Here is a 23,604-nt window from a genome sequence, read left to right as displayed (position 1 = left end):
CAGATGATGATCAAGGCCTGAATAGTGGAGACAGAGTGGACAAAAGTGGATTTGAGAGATGCAAAACTGAAGTATAATAGGACACAGTATCCACATGGATATTTGGGGTGAGGGTTGAGGTGGCATTAAGGATGAGTTTAATGTTTCTAGACTGTTTGTCTGGATATCAGTGTCTCTGAGCAAGATAGAGGCTGTTACTTCCAGGAGGAGTTTGTTTGGCAGAACATAGAATAATTATCAAGGCATCTGAAAATAGTTCCATTCTCTGCTAAGTATAGGATGATAGGCTCTACTTTTGTGTAATGGTTAGTTTCATGTCTCAGAACGCAAAATGTAGAAACAATTAGTTTGAAAAATTGCTACTCTGAGGTTGCTCTGAAGAAAGTAGAAGAAAGGGGACACTTTGGTGAAAGACACCACGCTGTTTCAGACCTCATCATAGCCTGGGTTTAGCTAGAAATATGGCCTCACTTTGCGGGAGATTTCAAAAAGTTCGGAGAAAAAACACCACGATGCTGGAGGCCCTAAAGGGAGGCAGGGGTCCTGACCCTGTTTAGAGGAGTTTTGGGGAGGGTTAGCCTTTCAGGTAACTCAGCACCGAGACAAGGGAGGAGGGAGGTGGACTGGATTGGGCAGGAGATATTCCTGGAAGGACAGGGGGTTCAAGCAAATCCAGCTGAAGCTTCCACATGGCACTGGGATGAGGTCAGAGGAGCTCATGCCAGGCTGGAAAGAGAGGAACAGAGATGGGGATGTGCTTTGAGGTTACAGGTCATGTGAGGCTCTGTATGTCAAGGGGTGAAGGCCCAAGTAAGAGGGCAGGGCAGTGGGCTCAGTGGGGACAAGAGGCCCTCAAAAGGTGTTTCAACAGTGGGCTGAAAAATTGGTCCAAGCAGGAAGAAAATAAAAGGCATTGAAGGAAAAAATATCACTAGAGGGACTTCCCTGGTGGTCTAATGGTTAATGACTCCTTGCTTCAGGGAAAGGCGTTCGATTCCTGGTCAGGGAACTAAGATCCCACATGCCAAGCAGTGCCCCGAAAAAAGAAACTGATCAAATAGGGGACAAAAACCGAGGAGAGAAAACACAGGCAAAGGACTCTTTTAGAAGAATGTTCTGTTGGCTGAAGAGGTGAATAAAAAATGTCAGATGACATTTTCATAAAATGATGGGCTTTTTAGGAAATGTTCTGAGAATGAATAAGAAAACAGTGTAGACGTACCTGGCAGGGGCAGGAGGGGATTAATGATGACAGCTGAGAACCGAAGGCCTGGGCTATCGTTGCAGCAGACTGGATACGTAAGAAATGATGTTGGAGAGCTCACCGCAGCACAGGCCATGTTGGAGAATCAGGCTCAGAAAATGGGCAGCCACTGGGACCACGGCCAAAATGATGTCACAGAACTGGTCTCGGAAGGTGCTGGCTATTTAGGCTATTAAACACCGGCTGCCACAACCCATTCGGCTGTCTGCACTGGGCCTTGGGTCAGTGCTGCTGCCCATAGCCACAGAGGATGGCAGGCCGAGTGTCTCTGATGGAGGTGGGGGTACCCTGCCTCTCCAGCTGCTTGGAAGCCGGAGGAGCCAGGATGAGGCACGCTTGTCTATGATGGGAAGTGAGCTCTGTCCATCAACGTAGAGATTTCCCAGCTAGTGGAAGGGGCATCAGTCAAATTAAAGATTTGTTTCAGGTTGTAGCAAGGAGACTAATGTTAACAGTTGGAGAACTGCAACTGTTTTAGAGGAAACTGAAGACAGCCTGTGCTCTGTCAGTGGCGACGGGAACGGAGAAGAGGGCACAGGTTGCAGTGAGAGGGCAGCGGGTGAATGGAGTTTAATGACTACTTAGATTCAGATGCCTCTGAATGCCTGCGGCTTCAGGAATTGGGAGAGTTGCACCGCCATTCATCAGGTGAAGGTCTGATCCCTGGTTAGGGACTCCAGATCCCACAAGCCATAAGCGTAGCCAGCAAAAGAGAAGCTAGTCTTTGTGAAAGAGCGACAGAATCCCAGCAGGGATGCCCTGGTTCTAGTCATTCATTCTTAGGTCCAGCCCCTTCTGTGTCCCTTACTCCTTTCAGAGGACACAGCCCCCTAGCCCTCACAAACGTTCCATGACCTAAGCAGAAGCTGGAGTCGGCTGCTCTGCAACCAAGGGTCTTTATGAACACCCAGGCAGAACTCTGCAAATATGTGACGCCAGCTGTGTGAAAACCGTTCTTCTGCATCGCTTAAGTGTTCCTGCAGTGTGAATGACCACCTGAAAGGGGTTTAAAGGAGGTGATTTCTGCCGAGGGTGGAAGGAACATCGACGGCAGCAGCCACCTGGCCCTGAGCGACTGCACTACTGGCGGCCAAGTGGGGAAGCTGGGTTCCACCCAGGTTGGACCTCAAAGTTCTTATTACTAAGCTAGAGGTTCTCAAACTTTTGAGTCTCAGGATCCCCTTATGATCTTACACACTGAAGAAACCAAAGAGTTTTTATGGGGGTTGCATCCACAGATATTTACCACAATGGAAATCAAACTGAGAAATTTAAAAGATTTTAAAAGAACAAAAACCCATCACGTTAACATAAATATTTTTATTCAAAGTAACTAGTTTTCAAAACAAAAGTTAGAAGAGTGGCACTGTTTTACATTTTTGCAAATCTCTTTTATATCTGACTTAGCAGAAGACAGCTGGATTCGCTGCTCTCTTTTTTCATTCAATACGTTGCTTTGTCTGAAGGAAAAAAAGAAAAATTGGCCTTGTACAGACACGCAGCCGGAAAAGGAACTTCGTGAACCTCCTGAAAGTGTTTCCATTACTCCCGCAAGTCCTCAGCACACACTTTGAGAATCACTGCAGTAAATTAACCCGCCTCTCAGTTAAAGACTAAGAGACTGAAGTAGTGTTAGAACTGGCAGTTCTGTCCACAGCCAAGGCATCTTAAACAAATTACAAAGGGTGGTGGTGAGGAAGGGAAACCTGAATTCTCCCGTTAACTCTAAATGACACTGTTTTCCAATTTGAGTTCACAGATTACTCCATCGCCAGCCAAGATGACATATTAATTTTTTTTCAAGTTAACTTTTCTAAACTAAAATGAGAAAGCAACATGTCATACACAAAGTTAACACCTGTACAGCATTCTCACAGTTTATAAGGCCTCTTTCTGTGCCCACATGATCCTGTTTAGTCCTTAGCAGCCACTTCACGGAGGAGGAAGAGCTCGGAGCAGACAGACCACTCGCCCAAGATCATCAGCAGCAGCCAGGCTGTGGACCAGGCTTCCTTGAGACCAAGCGACGTGCTCACAGGACGATCCTGCTTTGGCTCTGATGAACAAACACCTCACTTTCAAAACCTGGCCTTCCACCCTAGAAAGGGGCGGGAGGCCCTTTACTTGTGTTCACTTTTTGCACATACACAAAAGACAGCGTCTGTTCTAGAATCCAACTGGATTTTATTTGACACAGAATACAGTATGGCTGCCAGAATAGCAAACTGAAAAGACAAAGCAGAAGAGACACAGTTCTATCTAATTTATAATAAGTAACAGGAGGGCAAGTCATTCAGTGGATAACAAAAACAGTTGAGCTTGATGGAAGAATTCTTTTTCTAGTGCCCATACCTGGAAGACAAAGTAAATTATTAATTCATTCCTTATCGTGATTCCCTGTTTGAGACTGTAACACCTGCTAAAAATATATCCACCAATCTGGTTAAAACTTTGAAGATTGGGTTTCAACCCTTGTCTCTGCCCCTTTCAGCCTACCGGCCTCCTGTAACATTGTCCCTACCACCCTCTTCATAGTGATGGTCCCCCACTCAACTGCACCCACCTGACTCTTTCCTGGTGCCAGGCAGATACTGGGCAGTGACAGGGAGGAGTCACGGCTAATGGCTGTGAAAGGGAGCTGCACTTGATGGCCAGTATGCAGCTAAGACAGCTTGAATCCTCCGCCCTCTTCCCTGTGGGCCGCCTCTTCCCCTCAACTCCCATACTTGGGCTAGTTTAGGGTAAGACCCCTACAGAGGATAGTAACCGAACAGCCTTCAGTGTCAAAATCTATCACCAGTTCCAATTACAGCCCTGAGTCTGCTGAGCACCACCGAAAGAACTGTCGAGAAACTAGCTATGGATCTCAGGTCCTTTCTGATTTCCTCAGAGGCCAAAACTTGGCTCCAGAAAGATTATAACCAATGGTAGGACATTTTTTCCACATGTAAGATTTCTTGAACACAGAATCCATTATTATCTTAATCTTTGGCCATGGTTCTTAGTGGGTAGTTCGCCTCTAATGAAAATACTTTGCTACACAGATGGAGACCAGGGCACCAGAATTCTGCATCACTGTTGCCATTATCCTGAAGGGCTGCTAGATTCTTTAAGTACTCCTTATAAGAAATTCGCTTAAAAATTCCCTAAAAAAGTCCTCACAGGGTAGAGCTCCAGCTTGTTAGTGAGAATAACCTAGAAGTTATCCATCAGTTTAAAGCATGCTGAAATGAAATTTGCTTCTTATGAATTTGTTTTCCCAGGGCACTCATAACCACAGCCAGGCAAAGTCACCAGATGGATAAAGCGACAGTGTCAAAGCCTAGCAGGAGGATTCGTCACCCCCCCACTTCTTAGGCTCAGCCCTGGGCACGTGTATGGGCTACGTGAGACAGTTTTGATCCAAGATGGCACCCTGAGCCTGCTCCACGGCACAGTCAATTACAAAGGTCTCTTGAGAACTTCGAAAATCCCCCTTTCCATTAAAAATTTGATAAATTAACTGAAAATTCAACAGATAAAAAAGCATTTCACAGACAAATACAACAGGCATAAAAACATATGAAAAGCAGCCCAACTTTACTCAAAGTTTTAAAAAATACAATTGAAAACTAATTTTCACCTGTCAGTAGCTAAGATGAAAACGTCTGATAACAAAGCACTGGCAAGAAATGGAGGAGGAAGTCTTCTGCTTCACTGTTGGTAGGGGCTGTGAATTAGTACATACTCTTGGGAAAGGAAAAAAATCTGACACTATCAAAAATAAAAACATACATACTCTTAAACCAGAAATTCCTCTTTTAGGAATTACTAGTACAGACTGATCATTTGAAGTTTTGAAAATTTGCACGCCGTGTATTACTTACACGCTACTACAATTAACAGCAGCAACAATAATGATTTAGTTGAGATAGCCACAGATGCTGTATCAGAATTAATCCCTGTGAGATAAACCAATGAAACATGATATAATTCTAGCCCAAAGCAAAGACAGATGACATTAGTTAGCCCCTGGAGCCTTATTCTTGATGTGATTGTGGAAATATTTAATAGCTTGCAAAATGAGAATTTGCAAGCTTCTACTACTACTTCCAAAGACCCTACCTAGATGGCTGGGAAACTCCAGGCTGCAAGTTTCTAATGCTGGTTCACCTTATGCACTTTCCACAGAGACGCGTCCTCATCTAACTAACCGAAAGCTACTTTATGAACCAGCCATGTTCTATGTCTTCATCTTCTAAAACTGTGCACCCTCCAGCTTGACGTGGGTCCAAGAACAGTACTGACCACAAAGCCCAACCTTACATACGATGTCGAAACAGCCGGGGACACCTACTTTTGGAATTCCCACTCTCTGTTGTCCAACGGACACACCTGCCGTGTTTTGAGCCAGCGAGAGATGCAGTGGAAGTGGAAAGCATGCTGGAAGAAAAGATACATTTTATTAAAAATAATTCTGTGCAGGCTCAGCCGTCTACGGACAATATATCTCAAGGGGAGCAGGGTGGTGATACACAGCGGCTGGAGAAGAACCATGGAAGGCAGCACACAATGGGAGACAAAAGGTCTACAAGGGGTCACACCCGGCTAGGTGCCAGGCCGCGGCCCATGAAACATTTGTGAGAGGCTTCGTTCCTACCAAATGAAGAACACGTTTAGGAAGCATGGCGGGTGTTCACGCAATGAGGTCTCTTCCCCTTTGCCTAAGGTAAGATGCAGTGGGGCTTCCTGGGTCTAGTCGGCCTGGAAGGGAGGCTTGCTTTCCTCACACACAGGCAAAAGGAGGCCCTCAATCATCCACACATTTCAAATTCCCCACTCTTGGTCTCCAGATCCCTCCCCGTCTTGGAGAAGGCAACCCCAGGAGGAGAGGGTTTTCCTTAGCACGTGGCGGTGCATCACTCCCACCAACCACCCAGAACTGCGACAGGCACGTCCCCAACCTTCCACACCCAGCTCAACACTGCCCAAAGGACTGTATTTGCAGATTTGCTCATAGAGGCATTGCTAGTATGAAAGCTTGGTACTCTACAAGCCTCTAGTAGTCGGTGAGAGATTTTGTCTTAAAAAAGTGAAGTGAAACAAAGTCACTCAGTCGTGTCCAACTCTTTGCGACCCTGTGGACTGTAGCCCACTAGGCTCCTCTGTCCATGGGACTCTCCAGGCAAGAACACTGGAGTGGGTTGCCATTTCCTTCTCCAGGGTCTTAAAAAAGGAATCAGATAAAAAAAATCAGGGTAAGAGGAAGCAATGTGATGGGCACGCTGCATGCAAGCAGCTGGAAGAACATCAAAGGGCTAGTTCCATGATCAAGATGGGAAGTAAAAGGGCAAAAGTACCAAGAACACTGGTGCTAACAGGGAATGAGGAGCTGGCCTTCGCATTTGGGGAAAAGCAGTCTGTGTGTGTTAGTGACGTGCAGATGCAGTTCTGCAATGATGCTTATCCTTCAGCCCTGCTCGTGTGAGCAGCATCAGGATGGAGCAGCAAGGGTCCCCGCATCTGAGCCACGACGGGTCGGCTGAGGTGAGGCCTAGGGAGAAGTGCTGACACCCCAATACACAATGAAAGTTTGGGCAGGCCTGGCTTACAGCCCCGAGACCTGGTCAGTGTGTCTACCCAAACATGCATGGAACTTAGAGAATCATGATGTGGATTATCATCTGTGAAACCGACTTTCCACAAAGACAGACACAGAATGCGGTGATGAAGTCTAGAGTCCACACCAGCGCGCTGGGGCTACTCGGAGGGACAAAGACTCCCAGGGCGACGGCCCTCTGCAAGATCCTTTTAGTCCTGATGCTCACCCAACTTACGGTGAAAAAGAGGAAAAACAAAATTTCCAAAGGGCAGAAAGTGGAGGCATTTTTTTCAATCCCCAGGCAGCGGGGACAGGCTCACCTAAGGGCATTCAGGAGCCCCTTCTCCCTCCCAGCTGCCCCACTAGGCTCTTTGCCGCGGTTCAGGGTCCTTGTACTTGCGCCCCACCCTGAAGACGGAGGGAAAGAGGGGCTGCAAATGAGGCTGCTGGGCCGGGACAGCATCCCTGAACATCCTCGATCCCAGCTTTCCTCCTGCGAACAATCTAAGACCTATCAATGGACATACCCAGCAGTCTCAAAACGCACTGCCTAGTGCTTTAACACTTGACAGGAGGGCTATAAACACCTATTACCTCACTGGAGCCTGCAGCAACCCCGCCAAGCATGACGGGTATTATCATCTTCATTTTACAGAAGGGAAACTGAAGCCCAGATGAGTTAAGTGACGTGCCTAATTCACAGAGCCAGTCCCCAATACGGGAGCCCAGGACTAGTCCAAAGGCTTCAGGCACACCTGCTGCTCTTCCTGGTGGCAGGTCTCTCGAGTGTGACTCTCCTGAGTCAAATTTAAGGAGCAGCGCACTCCTTTTCCTTCCACCACAAAGTGACATGGTTCTCACTCTACACCTGGATGCCACGGAGAGCCAAGAGCCCAATATGCTTTATTCTTTATCCTCGAAGATGGCACAGTCCCTTGACTGTGGGGCTACTGTGAGACTGCCAAAGGGACTTGCAGGAGGTATTCTGAGCATTTTTTTATTTGAGCAGAGAAAAAGGTTTATTGCAGGGTCATGCAAGGAGATGGGTGGCTCATGCCCCACCCAAACCCTGAACTCCTCTAAGCATTTCTTTTTAAACATAAAATCATTTCATCCTGATTATGATGCTAAGCAGTCTACTAACAGCTCCATTTCATATGAGGCTTAGAGGGGCCAATACCTTGCCCGCAGCTGCCTAGCAAGTCAGTCACAGAGACAGGGAGTGGTGGTCTGACTCGAGTGTGGCTTCTTGTCATGCTGGGAGCTCTCTGTCCCCTGGGCACAGGACACCCGGACAGGACATTTTTAGCTCATATGACTGGGACTACATGGCTAGAAGGATGAATTTTTAACGTGCTGGAAATAACATATTTGATGTCTGTTATCCTTCACAGCTGTCACTCCCTGGAAGGCTGTACATTCAGTCCAACGATGCTGCACAAAACATTTCTGTCACGAAGCACATTTAAAAAAAAACCCAAATGTTAACTTGGTACATCTGCCCCCCCCACCCCGCCCCCCAGCAACACACACAGGAATGCTCAATTTATTCACCTAACTTAGTTCCACAAGACACTCAGCCTTTAAGAAAATCTGATAAGCAAGTAAAGATTTCCACTAACAGAATGTTCCAATGATTGTGCCGTAGGCTTTGAAGGCAATTCTCAAAGACGAAGCCCAACAATGTTGCTGCCGATGCTGGTATACTTCATACTTGAGACAAACTACTGCCTCTATAACTAATAATTTTTACAGGTGAATAGTACAGTGGTTTTAAATGCCTTTTTTTTTTTTTTTTGCTATCTGTGTACCTTTGGGGAGAAAGGTGGGCTAGTCTTTTTTTCCCTAGTTAGTTACAAGATGGGCAAAGAAGGAGAAGCAGTACTATGTTTACAAGCCACGCTGGCAGGAAAAGATATTGCCTTACGTTACAGACGCCCCATGCCACGGTGCACTCTTCAGAAGTAGCGGACGCTTGGTTGGCTTGACATTCTATGCCTGCGGGAACAAGAGCGACATGATCACTGGCCCCCACGAGCAACCACCTTTGACCTCCAGTGGCTCTACCCACGCGCGAAGACACGACAGGGGAGGGGGTGGTGGTGATGGCCTCAACTGGAACAGAATTTCAAGTGGTTAATTAGTTATAATTCTTTTTTAATGAATGTGGAAAGGGGTGATGAACAGAGAAGGCAGAGCTATGACTTAACAGCATGCTTTGCAAAGAATTCCTCCCGATGCAAAAACAGAGCAACGCAGCAAAGGGTGCTTTCTAATTCTGAATGTGACCTGACTTGTCCAATTGACAGTGATTCCTCCTAATGTGGTAAATTTAGTAAATTCTTAAAGCCACCTCCTAACTCTTGGTGTTCTGAGAACTGGCGTCTTCTCTGTGCGGGGTGAATGTTTGCTCTTGGGCCCTTACACTACCCAGGTTTGCCAAATGAAAGCCTCATTGGCAAGCTCCAGTCCCTGAAGGAGTCAGGCAGACACATGGAGCTGGTACAGAGCAAATTAAAGGGGGTGTAGAGGGCTGTGGATGCTCTGCGCGAGGACATCAAAACTCAGGTCCTCAAAGCACCGACAACACAGCAAGTTTGTGAGGCCGACAGCCTGGAGAACTGGGGGTCACCAGCTGTGATGCTTACTGCCCCGAGACGTTTCTGACCAGTGAGTGGAACAAATTACCGCAAACTACCCTAATATCCATTTCAGAGGGGGAAGGGAGGGAGCTTAAATGGAATGAAAATTTGACTGAGATCAAGAAAGGATGAGTAAAACTCAATTGGGGATAAATATTCCAAGAACAAGAATTACTAGTGTGTAATTTGCTTTCTCTGAAGGTGGTAACTAAATGGAGTCTTCTTTCTGATGAACAAAAAGCTTCGGGAAAGTCTATTTAATAGGAGGCAATTATTTTATACTTTAATAGGTGGAAGATAGTAAAACTGTAAGAAAATAATGCTGAGATGTTAACTTGGTCTTGGGAAGTGATATATAACATAATAATGCTTTTCCCCATCCTTCAAAAAAAATGAATGGCAAAGGATCTGAAATCACAGAACTTCTTTGCTACCCAGATTCACAGTTTAAAGAGAGTAACTGGTTTTCCTTCTGAAAAGAGTAGAGAACCTAGCTAGGGTCTATGTCATAAATTAAAAAATACATAGGGGGAACTTCCCTGGTGGTCCAGTGGCTAAGACTTTGTTCCCAATGCAGGGGGCCTGGTTTGATTCCTAGTCAGGGGACTAGATCCCACATGTTGCAACTAAGACCTGGCATAGCCCAATAAATAAATAAAGATTTTAAAATATTAAAAAAAAAAAAAAGAATGTATGGGGGCTGTGAATGCACCCTGTTCCAAAGAGATGGCAGAGAAAAGAAAACCTGATGTTCTTCAAGTGGAATCCTCTCACTTAGATGCGGACTATGTATTAAGAAATCAGCTAAGTAAGAGGCACAATTATTATTACTTAATAATGAAACTGTTTCAAGGGATATTACCGTGTTTAAATTTTTCTAGGTCTACATATTTTTAGGGGGCTGTCTTTCTATGCCAACTGCAAAGTAGGCTCTCAGTACTTGAATAAGGAAACAAAAATGGCTTCTATAAATAGAGAATGGGCGCCAAATATGTATCTATTCTTTATCAGAAAATTCTTAAGAAAGAACAAAAATAAACTGCACAGCACAAGGAATATAGCAAACATTTTATAATAACTTCAAAGGGAGTATATGCTATACTTTCAATCGCTATGTTGTACACCTGAAACTAATAAAATATTGTAAGTCAGCCTCACTTTAACAATAATTTTAAAAATCAGAAATAGGACTGCAATCTAGAAAGCCAGATAAAAGGGGATAAGGCATGAAAAATTACTCTAGGTGTTCTCAAAGATGAAATGTTTTCAAGCTTTTGGTTCAGAGAATGAGCACAGGGGTTTAGTCGTTTGCTTAAACAGGGGAAGAAATTGCTGTCAGCCTAAAGCAGACAAAAAGGCAGCACGCAACAGGTTCTTATCAGACACCTGCAAAGGCACAAGTGTTCTTACAAAGCTTGAGGACTTTAACACAAGGGCCGTCACCACCAGAGGACTGCTAAAGAAGCAACAGCTTCTTCCCAGAAGTGAAGAGATTTCACCCTTTGAAAACACGGATGGATCTTTTTTGTGGTTTTAGGAAAAGACTAACTTATGGGCAAAGGCTGGGTCTAAGCACTTCTGGACAACCCTTCATCTGGGACAAGATTACCAGAGGTAATGGAGAAAATGACACCTAGCAGACTGTATTTTTCAGCAACTCTTTAAAAGAACCAAGAAGCAGGATAATGCAAAGTGAAGTCTGAGGCTGTAAGTAGGACATATAGTATCAATTTGGATGCCAAAAGGGAAGTCTTCAGACCAAGAATGCTTTGTAGGTGGGTTCAACTGGAGCTCAGCCATAATTACTCACTTATTTATAACTATGTATATAATTATTCATTTAACACCAGGCCAGAATTTGTTATAAAATGGCCACTGTTAAATCATGATTCTTATTTTCATCTTTAATGAAAAGTCTTTTTACAAGAACCATAATTCATTTTTGAAAGGAAGACAAGTCCAGCTGCAGTGACCAGATTTCTCTTTAGTGTCTGTAATAGGCAGAAGGGTATGTTTCATAACGGTAAAGACCTGAGCCCAGTCACTGTTTTATCCTGGAGCCTTGCAAAACACCCAGGGTGTAAATATTCATCAAATGAATAAAACACATGACGTGAAATTACTTTGTTATAGGAGTTCAGTGCTCTCCTTCTGCATCTGACATTTAAAATATATGATAAAGCAGGCGTCTATCTTGGAGAAGGAAATGGCAACTCACTCCAGTATTCTTGCCTGGAGAATCCCATGGATGGAGGAGCCTGGTGGGCTACAGTCCATGGGGTCACAAAGAGTCGGACACGACTGAGCGACTTCACTTTCAGGTGTCTATCTAAAAGCCCTCATCAACCCCTCAAGCGTTCAACACTAAGAGAAGACAGTATCAATGGACTTTGTCTGTCACTGTCTTCTCAAGAAGAACATTCTCTTGCAACCAGAGAGACACACAATGACTTAAACACAAGAAGTTAAAAAAAAAAAAGTCAGGATTATATAAAATCATTAAGTATTTATAGAAGAGAGCCTCAAGAAAGTAAAATTTTCTCTGGGTACAACTCCTTGTAAAAATGCACAGCCAAAAAAAAAAAAAAGGGCAAGCATGTAATCAAAAACCCCACCCAAGCACATGGAAAACCGTGCATGTGTTTTTCTGTGACGGGTCTTTTCTATCTCCATTAAACATCATGGTAGCTGCTGATCTGCTTTGACTGTTGTGTGAAAAAGTGTTAAAACAGGGTCAAACTCAAAGAAACCAAGGGCAGTAAACGACCAACACAGACCAAGACTACTTTCCAACACAAAATATTTGATTTGTGCTTTCCAAGTTGCAGTGATCACAGACTGGCCCCCTATTTTGTTTCTGTTCTTCACAGAGCAAGCACCTACGGAGAAACTATTATGCACTAGAACACTATGCCAGATGCTAGAACACAGCTGTAAATAACATGGAATTATGAAGAGCCAACTAAGTTAAATGACTGCCACAGAATCTCAAAGGAAACTATAGGACATCTCGGAAATACTGAACAGAACTGTTCTAGCTTGTGTTTGTGTGTATGTAAGTATGGTCAGGGAAAACATCTTTGAGCAAGTTTAAGGTGAGATCTGAAGACCAACTAGGGGTTAGTTCTGCATGACCTAATAAGTAGCCCTGGCCACGTATGGCTATTGAGCACCTGAAATGTGGCTAGTCTGAAATGAGATGCACTGGAAGTGTATAATGCACTTTGAAAACTTAGTACAAAAAAAAAGGAAAATATTTTGCTTTAAAATACTGATTACATGTTGAAATTTAAAATATCCTGGATATAGGATAAAATAAAAATCATCTGTTTAACTTTATTGAGTATCAGAAAAGGTTAAATTATGTATGTGCCTGCATTTTTGACTCACACTTAGTGCTGAGTCAGATAAAGATAGGGGGAGAGTGGTAGAGAAGAGATGGAGAAGATTCAAACAGGATATATAAAGGTTCTAAACAAGAGCACAGGCACCTCAAGAATGCAGAGAAAATCAGAGGAACTACCAGAGTAAAGCAGGACAGCGGCTCAAGAGAAACCCAGAGAGACGGGTAAGTCATTGAAAACTAAGTTATAACTTCAGTTCTAGAAAGCTGCACATTCTTTGTGCTATTTCTGATTTCAATCAAACCATTTTAGTATCTGGATGAAAAAATGACTGTTCCTGGTGTGATCAACATTCTGGCCCCTATTACTATAAGGATACTAACTTCCATCAACAACTAGAACCAAACCTACTATGTGTTGCCTACTATGTGTAATGAAATATGTGGAAATTGAAATGAAATTTCTTTAGAGCAATGAACTGACTACTGAGGTGTCAGCAGTGATGCCCTCTAACTACATTTGGGGCTAACACTGAAAATCCACTCTTGGGCCTCTTTTCTTCATAAATTTTCCCCAGCAAAAACTAGTGCTGGACAGAATGTTTTAGCTCAAAGTTAATTTTCTTTCATTGCTTCTGTCTTTGAGTGTGGTTACGTGATGGGAAATAGGATATAGTCAACAGGACCTGCGTGTCCACAATTCATTCTAAATGTGGCCCTGCCATCTTTAGGTTGAGCAGATTTATTCTGAGAGATGGGTATGCCTGCAGGATATCATAAAAAGCTACTTTATTTGAAATGAGATGTAGAAGGCCCCAAATGCTCTGACTATAATTCTTTGTGAAGAAGAAAACTGGTCACATCAGGATAGCCCCAATCTCTGTAACCTTCTCAACCTTCCCCCATCCTCCTTCAATTACTTACAAAGATCCATAATGTGGTTCCTGCAGATGGCACAGTTATCAACCACAATATCCCAGGCCCAGAGGGCTACTGCATTCCACTGCAAAGAGAAAACAGGGAACAATGCACTCCACTCCTCGTAACAAGGACACACAACACATAAACCACACACACACTCTAGGATTTCATGCTGCACTTATCATCCTTTTGGCTACAAGGACCACTAAACAAAAGAGCTGCTGGATAGTACATTACTCTCATTTATTATTTCAGAGAGCAAGAGCTACACTATGCACACCCATTCTCCCAACAGTCGAGTAAATGAACACAGAAATGAAGGTCATCTTTTAATTTTTACCTACAGTTTAGGTGGCCATGTCAATGCAAACAAATCAGGAATAATGTATAAGTGTCTGGTTTAGGTCTAATAATCACAAACGTGAATTACTGCACAGGCTCTCCTGCAAACTGCCAGTTGCAGGAGAGCTCAATTTCTGCATAAATGAGTATCTGCTCTTCAAAGGCAACTCTGGAAGCAGGAATAGGGAAAGCAAGGAACAGAATGAACTAAGATGATGATTGGATCATAAAACGGGTAATCATGGGATAAGCGGATAACCAATCACCCAGTGTCAGTACACACCAAGGTCATCTCTTAAATCTTACAAGATAATTGCATAATAAACTTTAGAATTTTGTTTCCTATCTGCTTAGACTGTTATATTTAATTTCCGCAAGAGTTTATCTAAAAGTAGCATTTAAGTAACTCAACCTTCTGACTTCTGCAATTATAAATATTTTGAAACTCCTTTTCATCCACGAATCTGGTGCCACTTCCTAAACTTTCATCTCTTTCTAGCCTAGTTCTCAGTGTCTGGTAACTTCTTCAGTACTTTTCACACGACAGCTTCAACCTGGAGGAAAAAAAAAATCCTACTTCTATTCTTCAATATGGCTGCTGGCCGTACCTGAGCATGCAGTGCCCACAATGAAACGACAAAAAGCACCAGGAGGGGGAATACTGCCAGGGTCTAGAACATCTTCTCTATTTCAGAGTCTTCATTTTGTACATATTTGTTTTACCTTAGTTGGGAATCGGCACTTTTCTCCCAAACTGTATAGTTGCAAACAACCGTTAAGGCATTTCATGCAAATAGACACGTTCCACACATTTCTGCTTTTCCATTTCTACCAGGTCGTTCGCAACTAGTACTCAACTCTCGCTAAATGACACAAGGTTTGACCTCACATTTTAACAAATTCCACCATGCTTTGTTTTTTTGGACAGGGGTTTCTGGATATGACCGCAGGACTCGGGGCAGCTTTGTGACAAACCTACAGACCTCTCAGAAGAGCCAAGAGTTACACTCGAGACACTTTTAACTCGGCAGGGGCGAGGACCGGAGAGGGCTAATGGAGGCCTCGGTTAGGCGAAAACCAGGTCGTGGTCCGTCAGAGAGACTCCAAGTTTCAGACAGGGGCAAGACACGGAGATGTCCAGCCCGGGTCCTCAGAGGCCTCCAATGCGGTAGGACCTCAGGTTCCCGGCTTTCGCCGCACTGCCCCCATCCTCCACCCGCCGTAAGGCTCCGACTCCCCACTTCCACCCACCCCACCCGCTCTTTCCCCACCCCTCCGCCACTCCAGTGACAGCTCAGGCGCTTGGCTCCTGCAGTCAAGTCGTAACCGCACTATCTCAATAAGCACTTCCGTGATTGGCCCCTCAGCCTCTGAACGAAACCAACACCGCCCCGGACAGTGGGCCGCAGCCACGCCGATCAATCCTAAGGCCCGCCCTCCGGCTTCCTTTCCTGGTACCCTGTCCCAGGAACGCCCTGAAATGAAGCCCTTTCCTCCGCGCTTCGGTCATCCTCGGGCCTGCCAGCCAGATCCGCGTCTCTCTAGCTTCCCCGAGGAAGGCGCTGGCGAGACCCAACCTTTTTCACTTCAAAGCGTTTCTTGCCCGCGCCGCTGTTGGTGCCGCTCGGGGTATCCACATCCATCGCTGCCGCCATTTTGGAAATACACAGTCTGTCGGCCGGCTACTGCGCCTGCGCGCGAGCGCACGCCTCGCTTCCCCTCCCACCCTGGCACCTCCTCCCTCACCCCACCCCTTACTGGCGCGCTAGGGGCAGGTAGGGGCGGAGCGTGTAGCCACGCCCCTTAAAGGCGCTGGCGCTAGTTTCCCCCCCACTCTACCCCTCCTCACACACCTACCCCGCGTTGCCCGGGAGGAGGCGGAGGCTGGAGTGGCTCTGGCGGGGCGGGGCGGGGCGGGGCCGGCCGACGCGAGCGAGCCGGGTGGAGACGTTCGAAAGGACCCGCTCTTGTTGCCCTTCCCCCTGGAAGCCCCCAGCCACACTCTCAGCTGGGGCGGCGGCTGCTTCCTTCGCCTGCACCGCGACCTGCAGCACCGGCTCCGCCTCTCGTTCCCCGGCGCCGCGCAACCCCCGCTGCCCGCCGGTCCTCGTCGCGTTCTTCCGGGGAAGGAGCTAGGGTGGGCGTCCCGCCTCCTGCTGCCGCCAAACCTGAAACCTCACACTGGGCTTTCCAGATACAGATCGGCTCTGAACCCGGCGGAGGTGCTTACCCTCCCTGAAAGGCCGTTCGAGTTCCTGATTCCAATTTGGGAAATCCTCAGGATTCAGCGTGAAGATGGTCTCCCCCTCCTGCCCAGTGTCCTCCCCAGGACTGAACTGAACAGGCATTCTCCAGCCCTGCCTTCACCTGCCCACCTGAAAGAGGGGGACGGAGGAGGCTTAGGAGCCTGGGAAGTGCCGGCCCCAGCCTACCCCAAATATACCAGTCCGCCCTGGAAGGGTCTGTGGTTCAAGTGCACGATTTCATCTTCACTCGCTTGAGCACACTCTTCCCATTCCTCAACGAGTGCTCATCTTTCTCCTTAATTTCGGCCCTCTTTCCTCTAGTTGCGCTATCCTCGCATTTGAAGTCGCTGCACTTTTTGAAGTATTTGTGTGAGGTATTTGCCACTTATTCTTACTGACCATTCCTTAACCGCAAAAGCACCTGTACTTTCTGTCACCTTCCCATCTCTAGACCAGGCTCCACTTTTTCATCTCTAATCCTGCAGAGGTATGACTCTGCTCGATCACTCTTAAATCTTGTGTAGACTTTTTTGAAATCTCATGTTTTCTCTTAAAAGAAAATTGAAGAGTGATGGATTGTGTTGACTCCACTGTTAAACCAGAAGAAATAGGATTTGTTTCCTTGTCTTAATCGTAAAGAACAACAAATCTGTGGAAACACCACCACAGCTTTAACCAGACTAGAATATAGAAAATTTGTGTGAGAGGAAACCTTACAAAGCAAGTTTTTTTAAATTAATGATTCCATTTTAGGAATTCAGTTATTTGTTTTCTTGCCGGAGTATTGGAAAACCAGAGTAAATTAAAATACTGAGGGCATATGAAGGCAATGGCACCCCACTCCAGGACTCTTGCCAGGAAAACCGTATGGATGGAGGAGCCTAGAAGTCTGCAGTCCATGGGGTCGCTGAGGGTCCGACACGACTGAGCGACTTCACCTTCACTTTTCACTTTCATGCATTGGAGAAGGAAATGGCAACCCACTTCAGTGTTCTTGCCTGGAGAATCCCAGGGACAGGGGAGCCTGGTGGGCTGCCGTCTATGGGGTCGCACAGAGTCGGACACGACTGAAGTGAGTTAGCAGTATCTTCATTCAACAAACTCATTGAATGTGTACTGAGTCCTGTTGTAAATGGGAGAGATACAGTGATGCAGAGTCAAACACCTCATAGGGAAATAATATACAAGTCAACAAACATATCAGAAAATCGCAGGTATCAATAAGTCAAAAAAAGTCATGAGACTGAGGGGAGATGGAGGCAATATTAAAACAGGCGATTAGATAAGGCCCCTATGAGGAGTAACATTTCAGCTGAATTCCTTGCAAGGGACTAAAAGACCCTGTATGATATGCTTCCGGTTCATTTTACTGAACTTTTCCCTTTAATGGTACATGTACCTTCTCACTTTTTGTTTGTTTACCATTTATTAGATTTATTGCTTCTGTGTGTCTGGCCAGGAGAAGGAATATTTTATTATTCTCTTTATTTTTGACTGCCCTGTGCAGGTTGTGGGATCTTTGTTTCCCGACCAGGGTTTGAACCTGGGCCCTCAGCAGTGAAAGCTTGGTATCCTAGCCTGGGAATTCCCTACTGTTTTCTTTATTGATAACAAATACTCCTAGAACAGGGCTTGGTCCGTTGTATGTGCCCACTAAGTGTTGACTGAATAAATTTGAAGCTTATGGAGCAAGGGTGGTTAAGAGATGTGAGACGGGCAGGTAGGGGTCAGATCAGGTGGGGATATTATTGTAGATGTTATTGGAAGGCACTGGAGGGGAACAGTGTAAGGGAGGGGACTCACAGTGACGTGTGTGTGCACACATGTACTCAGTCGTGTCTGAGTCTTTGCAACCCCCTGGACTGTAGCCCACCAGGCTCCTCTGTCCATGGGATTTTCTAGGCAAGATACTGGAATAGGTTGCCATTTTCAGGGGATCCTCCCGACCTAGGGATTTAATATGAGTCTCTTGTGTCTCCTGCACTGACAGATGAATTCTTTACCACTGCGCCACCTGGGAAGCCCAAAAGTGACTTAATCTTATTTGAATTTTGAAAAATTTTAAACTTTGTTGGAAGCAGGTATTGTAGAGATACAGGAGAGGAAGCAGCAACAGTTTGCAAGTTGTTTGCTCCGTGAAGAGCTATGGTGGGGCTGTTCCATTAAGCTATGAGAGCCTCATGTACTGATCTCTCCTTTGGATATTTTCCTGGCTGTGATGATTGGCCATGACTTTCTGTATACTAGCTCCTGCTGCATTAACTTTTTGTAGACCCCATATAGATTCTTACCTTTCATAATTTTAGTTTACAGTGCAATGGGCTGTTCAGTTTAGCTCTGTTCAGTTGATCCACCCATTCATTCATTCAACAAATATTCCTAAAATATTCACAGAACCTGCTGTGTGTCAACTATACCATATTGCTTTAGATTAAAAGGTATCTGATATTCTAAGAGCTTGGAAAAAAAGTCCCTTTTCCTCATTGAATTTACCATATGTAGAAGAGAGGCAATAGTCAGTTAACGGTAATTCCAGTGAATTTTAGCAAAGAAGTAAAGGGTGCCTTGAAGCAGAAAGACTGCCTGGAAGGTAGAGGAAGTCCTCTTAGAGGAAATGGTTTGAGATTGAAGGAGAGCCAGACAAAGAAGACTGGATGCAGTGGTATGCTGGTAAATAAAATGAAACAGCTCTTGGGATTTCCTTGGTGGTCCAGTGACTAAGACTGTAAGCACCCAATGCTGGGGGCCCAGGTTCAATCGCTGGTCAGGGAATTGGATCCCATGTGCCACAACTAACAGTTTGCATGCTGCAACTAAAGATCCTGGGTACAACTGAGACCTGGCACAGCCAAATGGATAAATACTAAAAACAAACAAAACCAGTTCTTAAAAAAGAAATAAAGTTCTGATTTGTAGCTTTAGCAGTCAGACTGCAAAATTCTCAAAAGGTTAACAATTGCTCCTGCAAACTGAGGCAGTTTGGCTCCAGCACTCACACACACTGAGGGATGTGGAAGAAGGTGCCATTCCAGGTAGAGCCGACAGCATACAGAGGGGCTGCAAGCATAGAACGCATAGCACACTCGTAAAGAAGCCTGGAATGGCTCAAACATGAAGAGAACCAGTGGGATACGAGTCTGCAAAGATGTGCAACAATCGTTAGCCTCTTCCCAGATCCGTAAGTTGGTATCTTGAAATTGGCCATAATTGTCCTATTTATGCCATGGAAATTGGCAAATGCTACAACTGGGGATTCCCTTATCCTCCTAGAATCAATTGATCAACATTTATCACTGGTATGAACCAGGGCATGTGATGTTCGGTAGAGCCATGCGAAGAGTCTTGGTCTTTATCTGCAGTGATGAGCAACCACCAAAGGATTTTAACCAGTCACATGGTCAGATGGGGCTTCCCAGGTGGCACCAGTAGTAAAGAACCCAGCTGCTAACGCAGGAGATATGGGATGCAGGTTCGATCCCTGGTTCAGGAAGATCCCCTAGAGGATGGCACGGCAACCCACTCCAGTATTCTTGTCTGGAGACTCCTGTGTCCATAGGGTCACAAAGAGTCGGACACGCCTGAAGTGACTCAGCACAGGCTCAACAGTTGTGGTGCAGGGGCTTTGTTTCTCCGAGGCATGTGAGGTCTTCCTGGATTGGGGACTGAGTGTCTCCAAGGCATGTGAGGTCTTCCTGGATTGGGGATTGAGTGTCTCCCGAGGCATGTGAGGTCTTCCTGGATTGGGGACTGAGTGTCTCCTGATTGGAAGGCAGATTCTTAACCACTGAGCCACCTGAGAAGGCCGCCCCCACCCCGCCCACCCCCCGCCTACCCAGTTTGCTTAAGCTGTAATTGACAATACTGTAAGATGTTTAAAGTCTACATCCTAATGATTTGATACACATATATACTGTGAAAAGATGTCTCCCATCGAGTTAATTAACACATCCATCACCTCACAAATTTTTTTGGTGTGTGAGAACATTTAGGTTTTACTTTCTCAGCAGATTTCAATTTTACAATACAATGTTATCAAGTATAGTCACCATGTTATATGTTACATCCTTGAGTAAATCTAATCCATTGGTTCCCCCCTTCTATGACTGATAAGATTATTCTAAGTTTGCCAACATGATTTTGTGACAGTCGTCAATGAATGCTTTGTAAAACAAAAGTTGCATTTAAAGCTGTGAGCTTTAGATTTGAAAATAACACACAAACACCAACCATACATTCTTATATTGTTTTATAGTTTATTTTTAAAATGACAGTAACAAATGCTCTTCCCTTGTTGGGGAATAATGTATTTATTTTCAGTCAATAGCGCCTTAAAAAGTAACAGCATTTTGTCCAAATTGAACTTATATAATTGCACAAAAGTCAAACAAAGCATTAAGAAATGCTCGCAAAGACTGCAGTTCCCTCAGCTCCTCATAAAGCGAACCCCCAAAGGCTTGGGTTTCAGTGGAGACCCCTGACCTGAATAATACTGATACTCACCCCGAGTTCTCAGGGACATACAGGCAGAGGTGAGAGCAGCCAGGAAGACCCATCTGCTTTGTGATAGTGGAATTCTGCTCTACCACGAGGGCTTAATGATACAGTCACGTTCTCATGTTAGAATTATTAAGCACTTCAGCTTGAAGTATATTTGTTCAGGCTTAAAACACACCCTTATCAGCTTACATTCTGGGATACAGATCCCACTTCAGGAAACTAAAAAAGAAAAAAAAAAAGAACCACACCATAAAAACCTCTTCCAAGCGAGGTCCTTATGCTGCCACCCCGGCCCTCATGTACTTTCTAACATACATACAAAAATAAGTTACATGATCGCTGATCATATGCCAGCTGAGGGATGGTAAACAGAGGCTAACTCAAAGCCCAACTCGTTTTACTGACAGCAGTTACTGGAAGGCCTCTGAAGTCACAGCTGGGCTGGTGAAAAGCCGCTGTGCTGTGTCTGTGATCTGACATGGACGCAGGACAGGAAAGGCAGCACGCACGCATCATGTCTGCAGTCTTTCTATTATTAAGAAAGTTAAGGAGGATGTTGGTTATGTATGTCTTAAAATATGTAACAAAGCCCATTTTTAAAATTTTAATGAGATACAGTGTCTTCATCTGGAGATTTAACTTACTTTATGGCTTTGAAACCCAGTTAATATATAATGTCTATAGTAGGAGTTTTCCTTTTCTGACCGTAAGAAAGTTAATGAAAAGATAACAATATTTTGAAAGAAGACACACAAAGACAGCTTTAAGTCACCATGAGAGGTACCTTCCTAACTTGGGTACAACTATGCGAAGAGGAGAGTTATTATTCTACTTCTTAACTGCTGGGTTTCAAATTAAAGAAACATAGTCACAGTTTCTTTATCACAGGGAAAAATAGCGACTCCCGAATACTTTCACAGCCATAAAAGTATGTGGCAGAGGCAACAATGCTCCTCTCCTAGCCTGTTCTTCCCTAAAGAAATTATTTTCTTAAATTTATGTTCTAACAGCATGTTTTATACATCTTGGGTTCATATTCAGGTTTAAGGGAGGTGAATACACTATTTCCTAAAGCAGCCCCCTATGACTGAAGCTCCCAAATCATCTGCAAGGGTCTAGCCCCATTCACTCTGCAAACTGAGTTTAACATAACTGTATTCAATGCTGTATGGAGGGAAATGCTAGCCTTTCCCATTGCCTGTCCAGTGCTAACGTCCAAGGAAGGAAAGGATCAGAGGGTGTTTACAGCTACTGGCTGGGTTCCATGGTTTGCTTTTATCAGCGCTAGAGGAAATCACAGAATGATAACCGGGTGCTGTTCCCCTGACTTTTAACAGGGTGAGCAGAGGATCTGCCCTTGGCCAGAGAAGCAGCTTCAAGGCTGTGCTCTGAGGATCGGTGTGGTAAGAGTCTATAAAGACAGCAAGGGTATCTGGGAAAGGAGTGCTCTTTAGATTGAAAATAGACAGATGGCGGTCTGGATCTAGAGCAGACACATACATACTTTTCTTTCTCTTCCATCTCCTTATCAAGACTCTAAACACCTTCCAGGTCCCAGGCAACCAAATAATAAGAAAAGCTCAAAAATGTTCTGTTCGATAGCTAGTGTTGTTAGAATCTGGACTGTGGCTCAGTGATGGGGCTGGAGAACACCAGTGCCCCAAGGGCTCACGTGGGCTCCTGAACAGGTAAGGCAGGTAATATGGAAGGTACATCCTGGCCACCCACAATCACTGACAGGTGGCTTTCAATGTAGGCAGACTCTGGTGATTAGCTCGAAGTACAAGCATTACACAAAAATTTTATATTAGGTAGATCTCAGGAAAAGTGCAGAAGGGGAAGGACCTAGAGAGGAGAGAATTTTCCACAAGTGCCAACTGGAATGCATGAACATATGTAACCAACATCTTTCCTTATATCTTTAACATTAACCTTGTCTCGGTCATTATTTCTACAGAATTAATGTTAATAAAGTTGCAGTAACATACAGTCCAAAAATGCAATTATTCCAAATTTCTAGCCACAGAAAACAAAATACAACACACACAATCACATAGACTCACACAGCTGCAGCACTCCCCAATGGAACACATGAACAAGTGTCCACACAGAGACCCCTGGAAAGCACACACGCACAGATGCCTGCGTCTACCCCTCCTGCACCTGAGACCCACGCGGGCTGCCGTGAGGGTCAAGAGGCCCTACTGCATATCTGTTCGATGTCCTTCATCTCTTTGGGACAATCTGCAGAAAGGATGAGCGGGGATGCCTCAGTCACCACCACATCATCCTCAATTCGTACACCGAGACCACGGAACCTCTCGGGGGCATCTTGGTCGTCCTCTGGAATATAAATTCCTGAGAAATAGAAAAAAGAAGTAGAATGTTTGGTTCAGAAATGGCAGTGACTGGATGATTTGGGGCAACTAAGTTAACCACTTTGTGTTACAATTCATCTGTAAAGCCAGGATCCTAACAGTACCGACCAATAAAAATGTGGAGTGAAAGTGAGATAATAGATATAAAAAATAATCCAAGTCTATACCCCAACCAGTAATACTGAAGAAGCTGAAGTTGAACGGTTCTATGAAGACCTACAAGACCTTGTAGAACTAACAGCCAAAAAAGATGTCCTTTTCATTATAGGGGACTGGAATGCAAAAGTAGGAAGTCAAGAAACACCTGGAGTAACAGGCAAATTTGGCCTTGGAATGCGGAATGAAGCAGGGCAAAGACTAATAGAGTTTTGCCAAGAAAACGCACTGGTC

General features: G+C 44.8%; 2 protein-coding genes and 1 long non-coding RNA gene across 16 annotated transcripts in view; 1 reads left to right on the top strand and 2 right to left on the bottom strand.

Annotated features, from left to right (window-relative positions):
* Positions 1-2,564: 2,564 nt before the first annotated feature.
* RBX1 (ring-box 1) lies at positions 2,565-15,842 on the bottom strand. 3 transcript variants are annotated; one of them, XM_069586104.1, is made up of 5 exons: positions 15,671-15,842; positions 13,755-13,833; positions 8,773-8,843; positions 5,601-5,686; positions 2,565-3,616 (listed from the first exon to the last, which is right to left on the bottom strand). In XM_069586104.1, exons 1-5 carry the CDS (start codon positions 15,746-15,748, stop codon positions 3,604-3,606), a joined length of 327 nt encoding a protein of 108 aa, XP_069442205.1. In that variant the 5' UTR covers positions 15,749-15,842; the 3' UTR covers positions 2,565-3,603. The 3 variants fall into 3 exon arrangements, 2 of the variants coding, with proteins under 2 accessions (XP_069442205.1, XP_069442206.1); XR_011256211.1 differs by having other exon boundaries at positions 3,429-3,616; positions 4,887-5,686; positions 15,671-15,785; XM_069586105.1 differs by lacking the exon at positions 8,773-8,843 and having other exon boundaries at positions 15,671-15,822.
* Positions 15,843-18,428: 2,586 nt separating this feature from the next.
* LOC138437943 (uncharacterized) lies at positions 18,429-20,570 on the top strand. Its single transcript, XR_011256212.1, has 2 exons — positions 18,429-20,025; positions 20,069-20,570. It is a non-coding gene; the product is annotated as an uncharacterized lncRNA (long non-coding RNA).
* The window catches only part of XPNPEP3 (X-prolyl aminopeptidase 3), a 44,566-nt gene continuing 41,530 nt past the window's right edge, over positions 20,569-23,604 (bottom strand). For all 12 annotated transcript variants that reach the window (XM_069586094.1, XM_069586099.1, XM_069586093.1 and 9 more), the window contains 2 exons: positions 23,000-23,194; positions 20,569-21,055 (listed from right to left, as the gene is read on the bottom strand). In XM_069586094.1, coding sequence (XP_069442195.1) covers positions 23,028-23,194 — 167 coding nt within the window. In that variant the 3' untranslated portion in view covers positions 20,569-21,055; positions 23,000-23,027. The remainder of the gene's footprint in view (positions 21,056-22,999; positions 23,195-23,604) is intronic.

This window comes from Ovis canadensis, chromosome 3 (assembly GCF_042477335.2).
Source record: "Ovis canadensis isolate MfBH-ARS-UI-01 breed Bighorn chromosome 3, ARS-UI_OviCan_v2, whole genome shotgun sequence".
In the NCBI taxonomy this organism is placed as follows: Eukaryota; Metazoa; Chordata; class Mammalia; order Artiodactyla; family Bovidae; genus Ovis; species Ovis canadensis.
Note: the sequence above shows the minus strand (reverse complement) of the source record. Positions and strands in the feature narration are given on the sequence as shown.

Coding starts and splice junctions, on each gene's coding strand:
- RBX1 (XM_069586104.1), bottom strand. CDS start 15,748: ATGGCGGCAGCGATGGATGTGGATACCCCGAGCGGCACCAACAGCGGC. Junction 8,844..13,754: donor GAACCACATTATGGATCTTT/GTAAGTAATTGA, acceptor TTGTTCCCGCAG/GCATAGAATGTCAAGCCAAC. Junction 5,687..8,772: donor TGGCATGGGGCGTCTGTAAC/GTAAGGCAATAT, acceptor CTTTTCTTCCAG/CATGCTTTCCACTTCCACTG.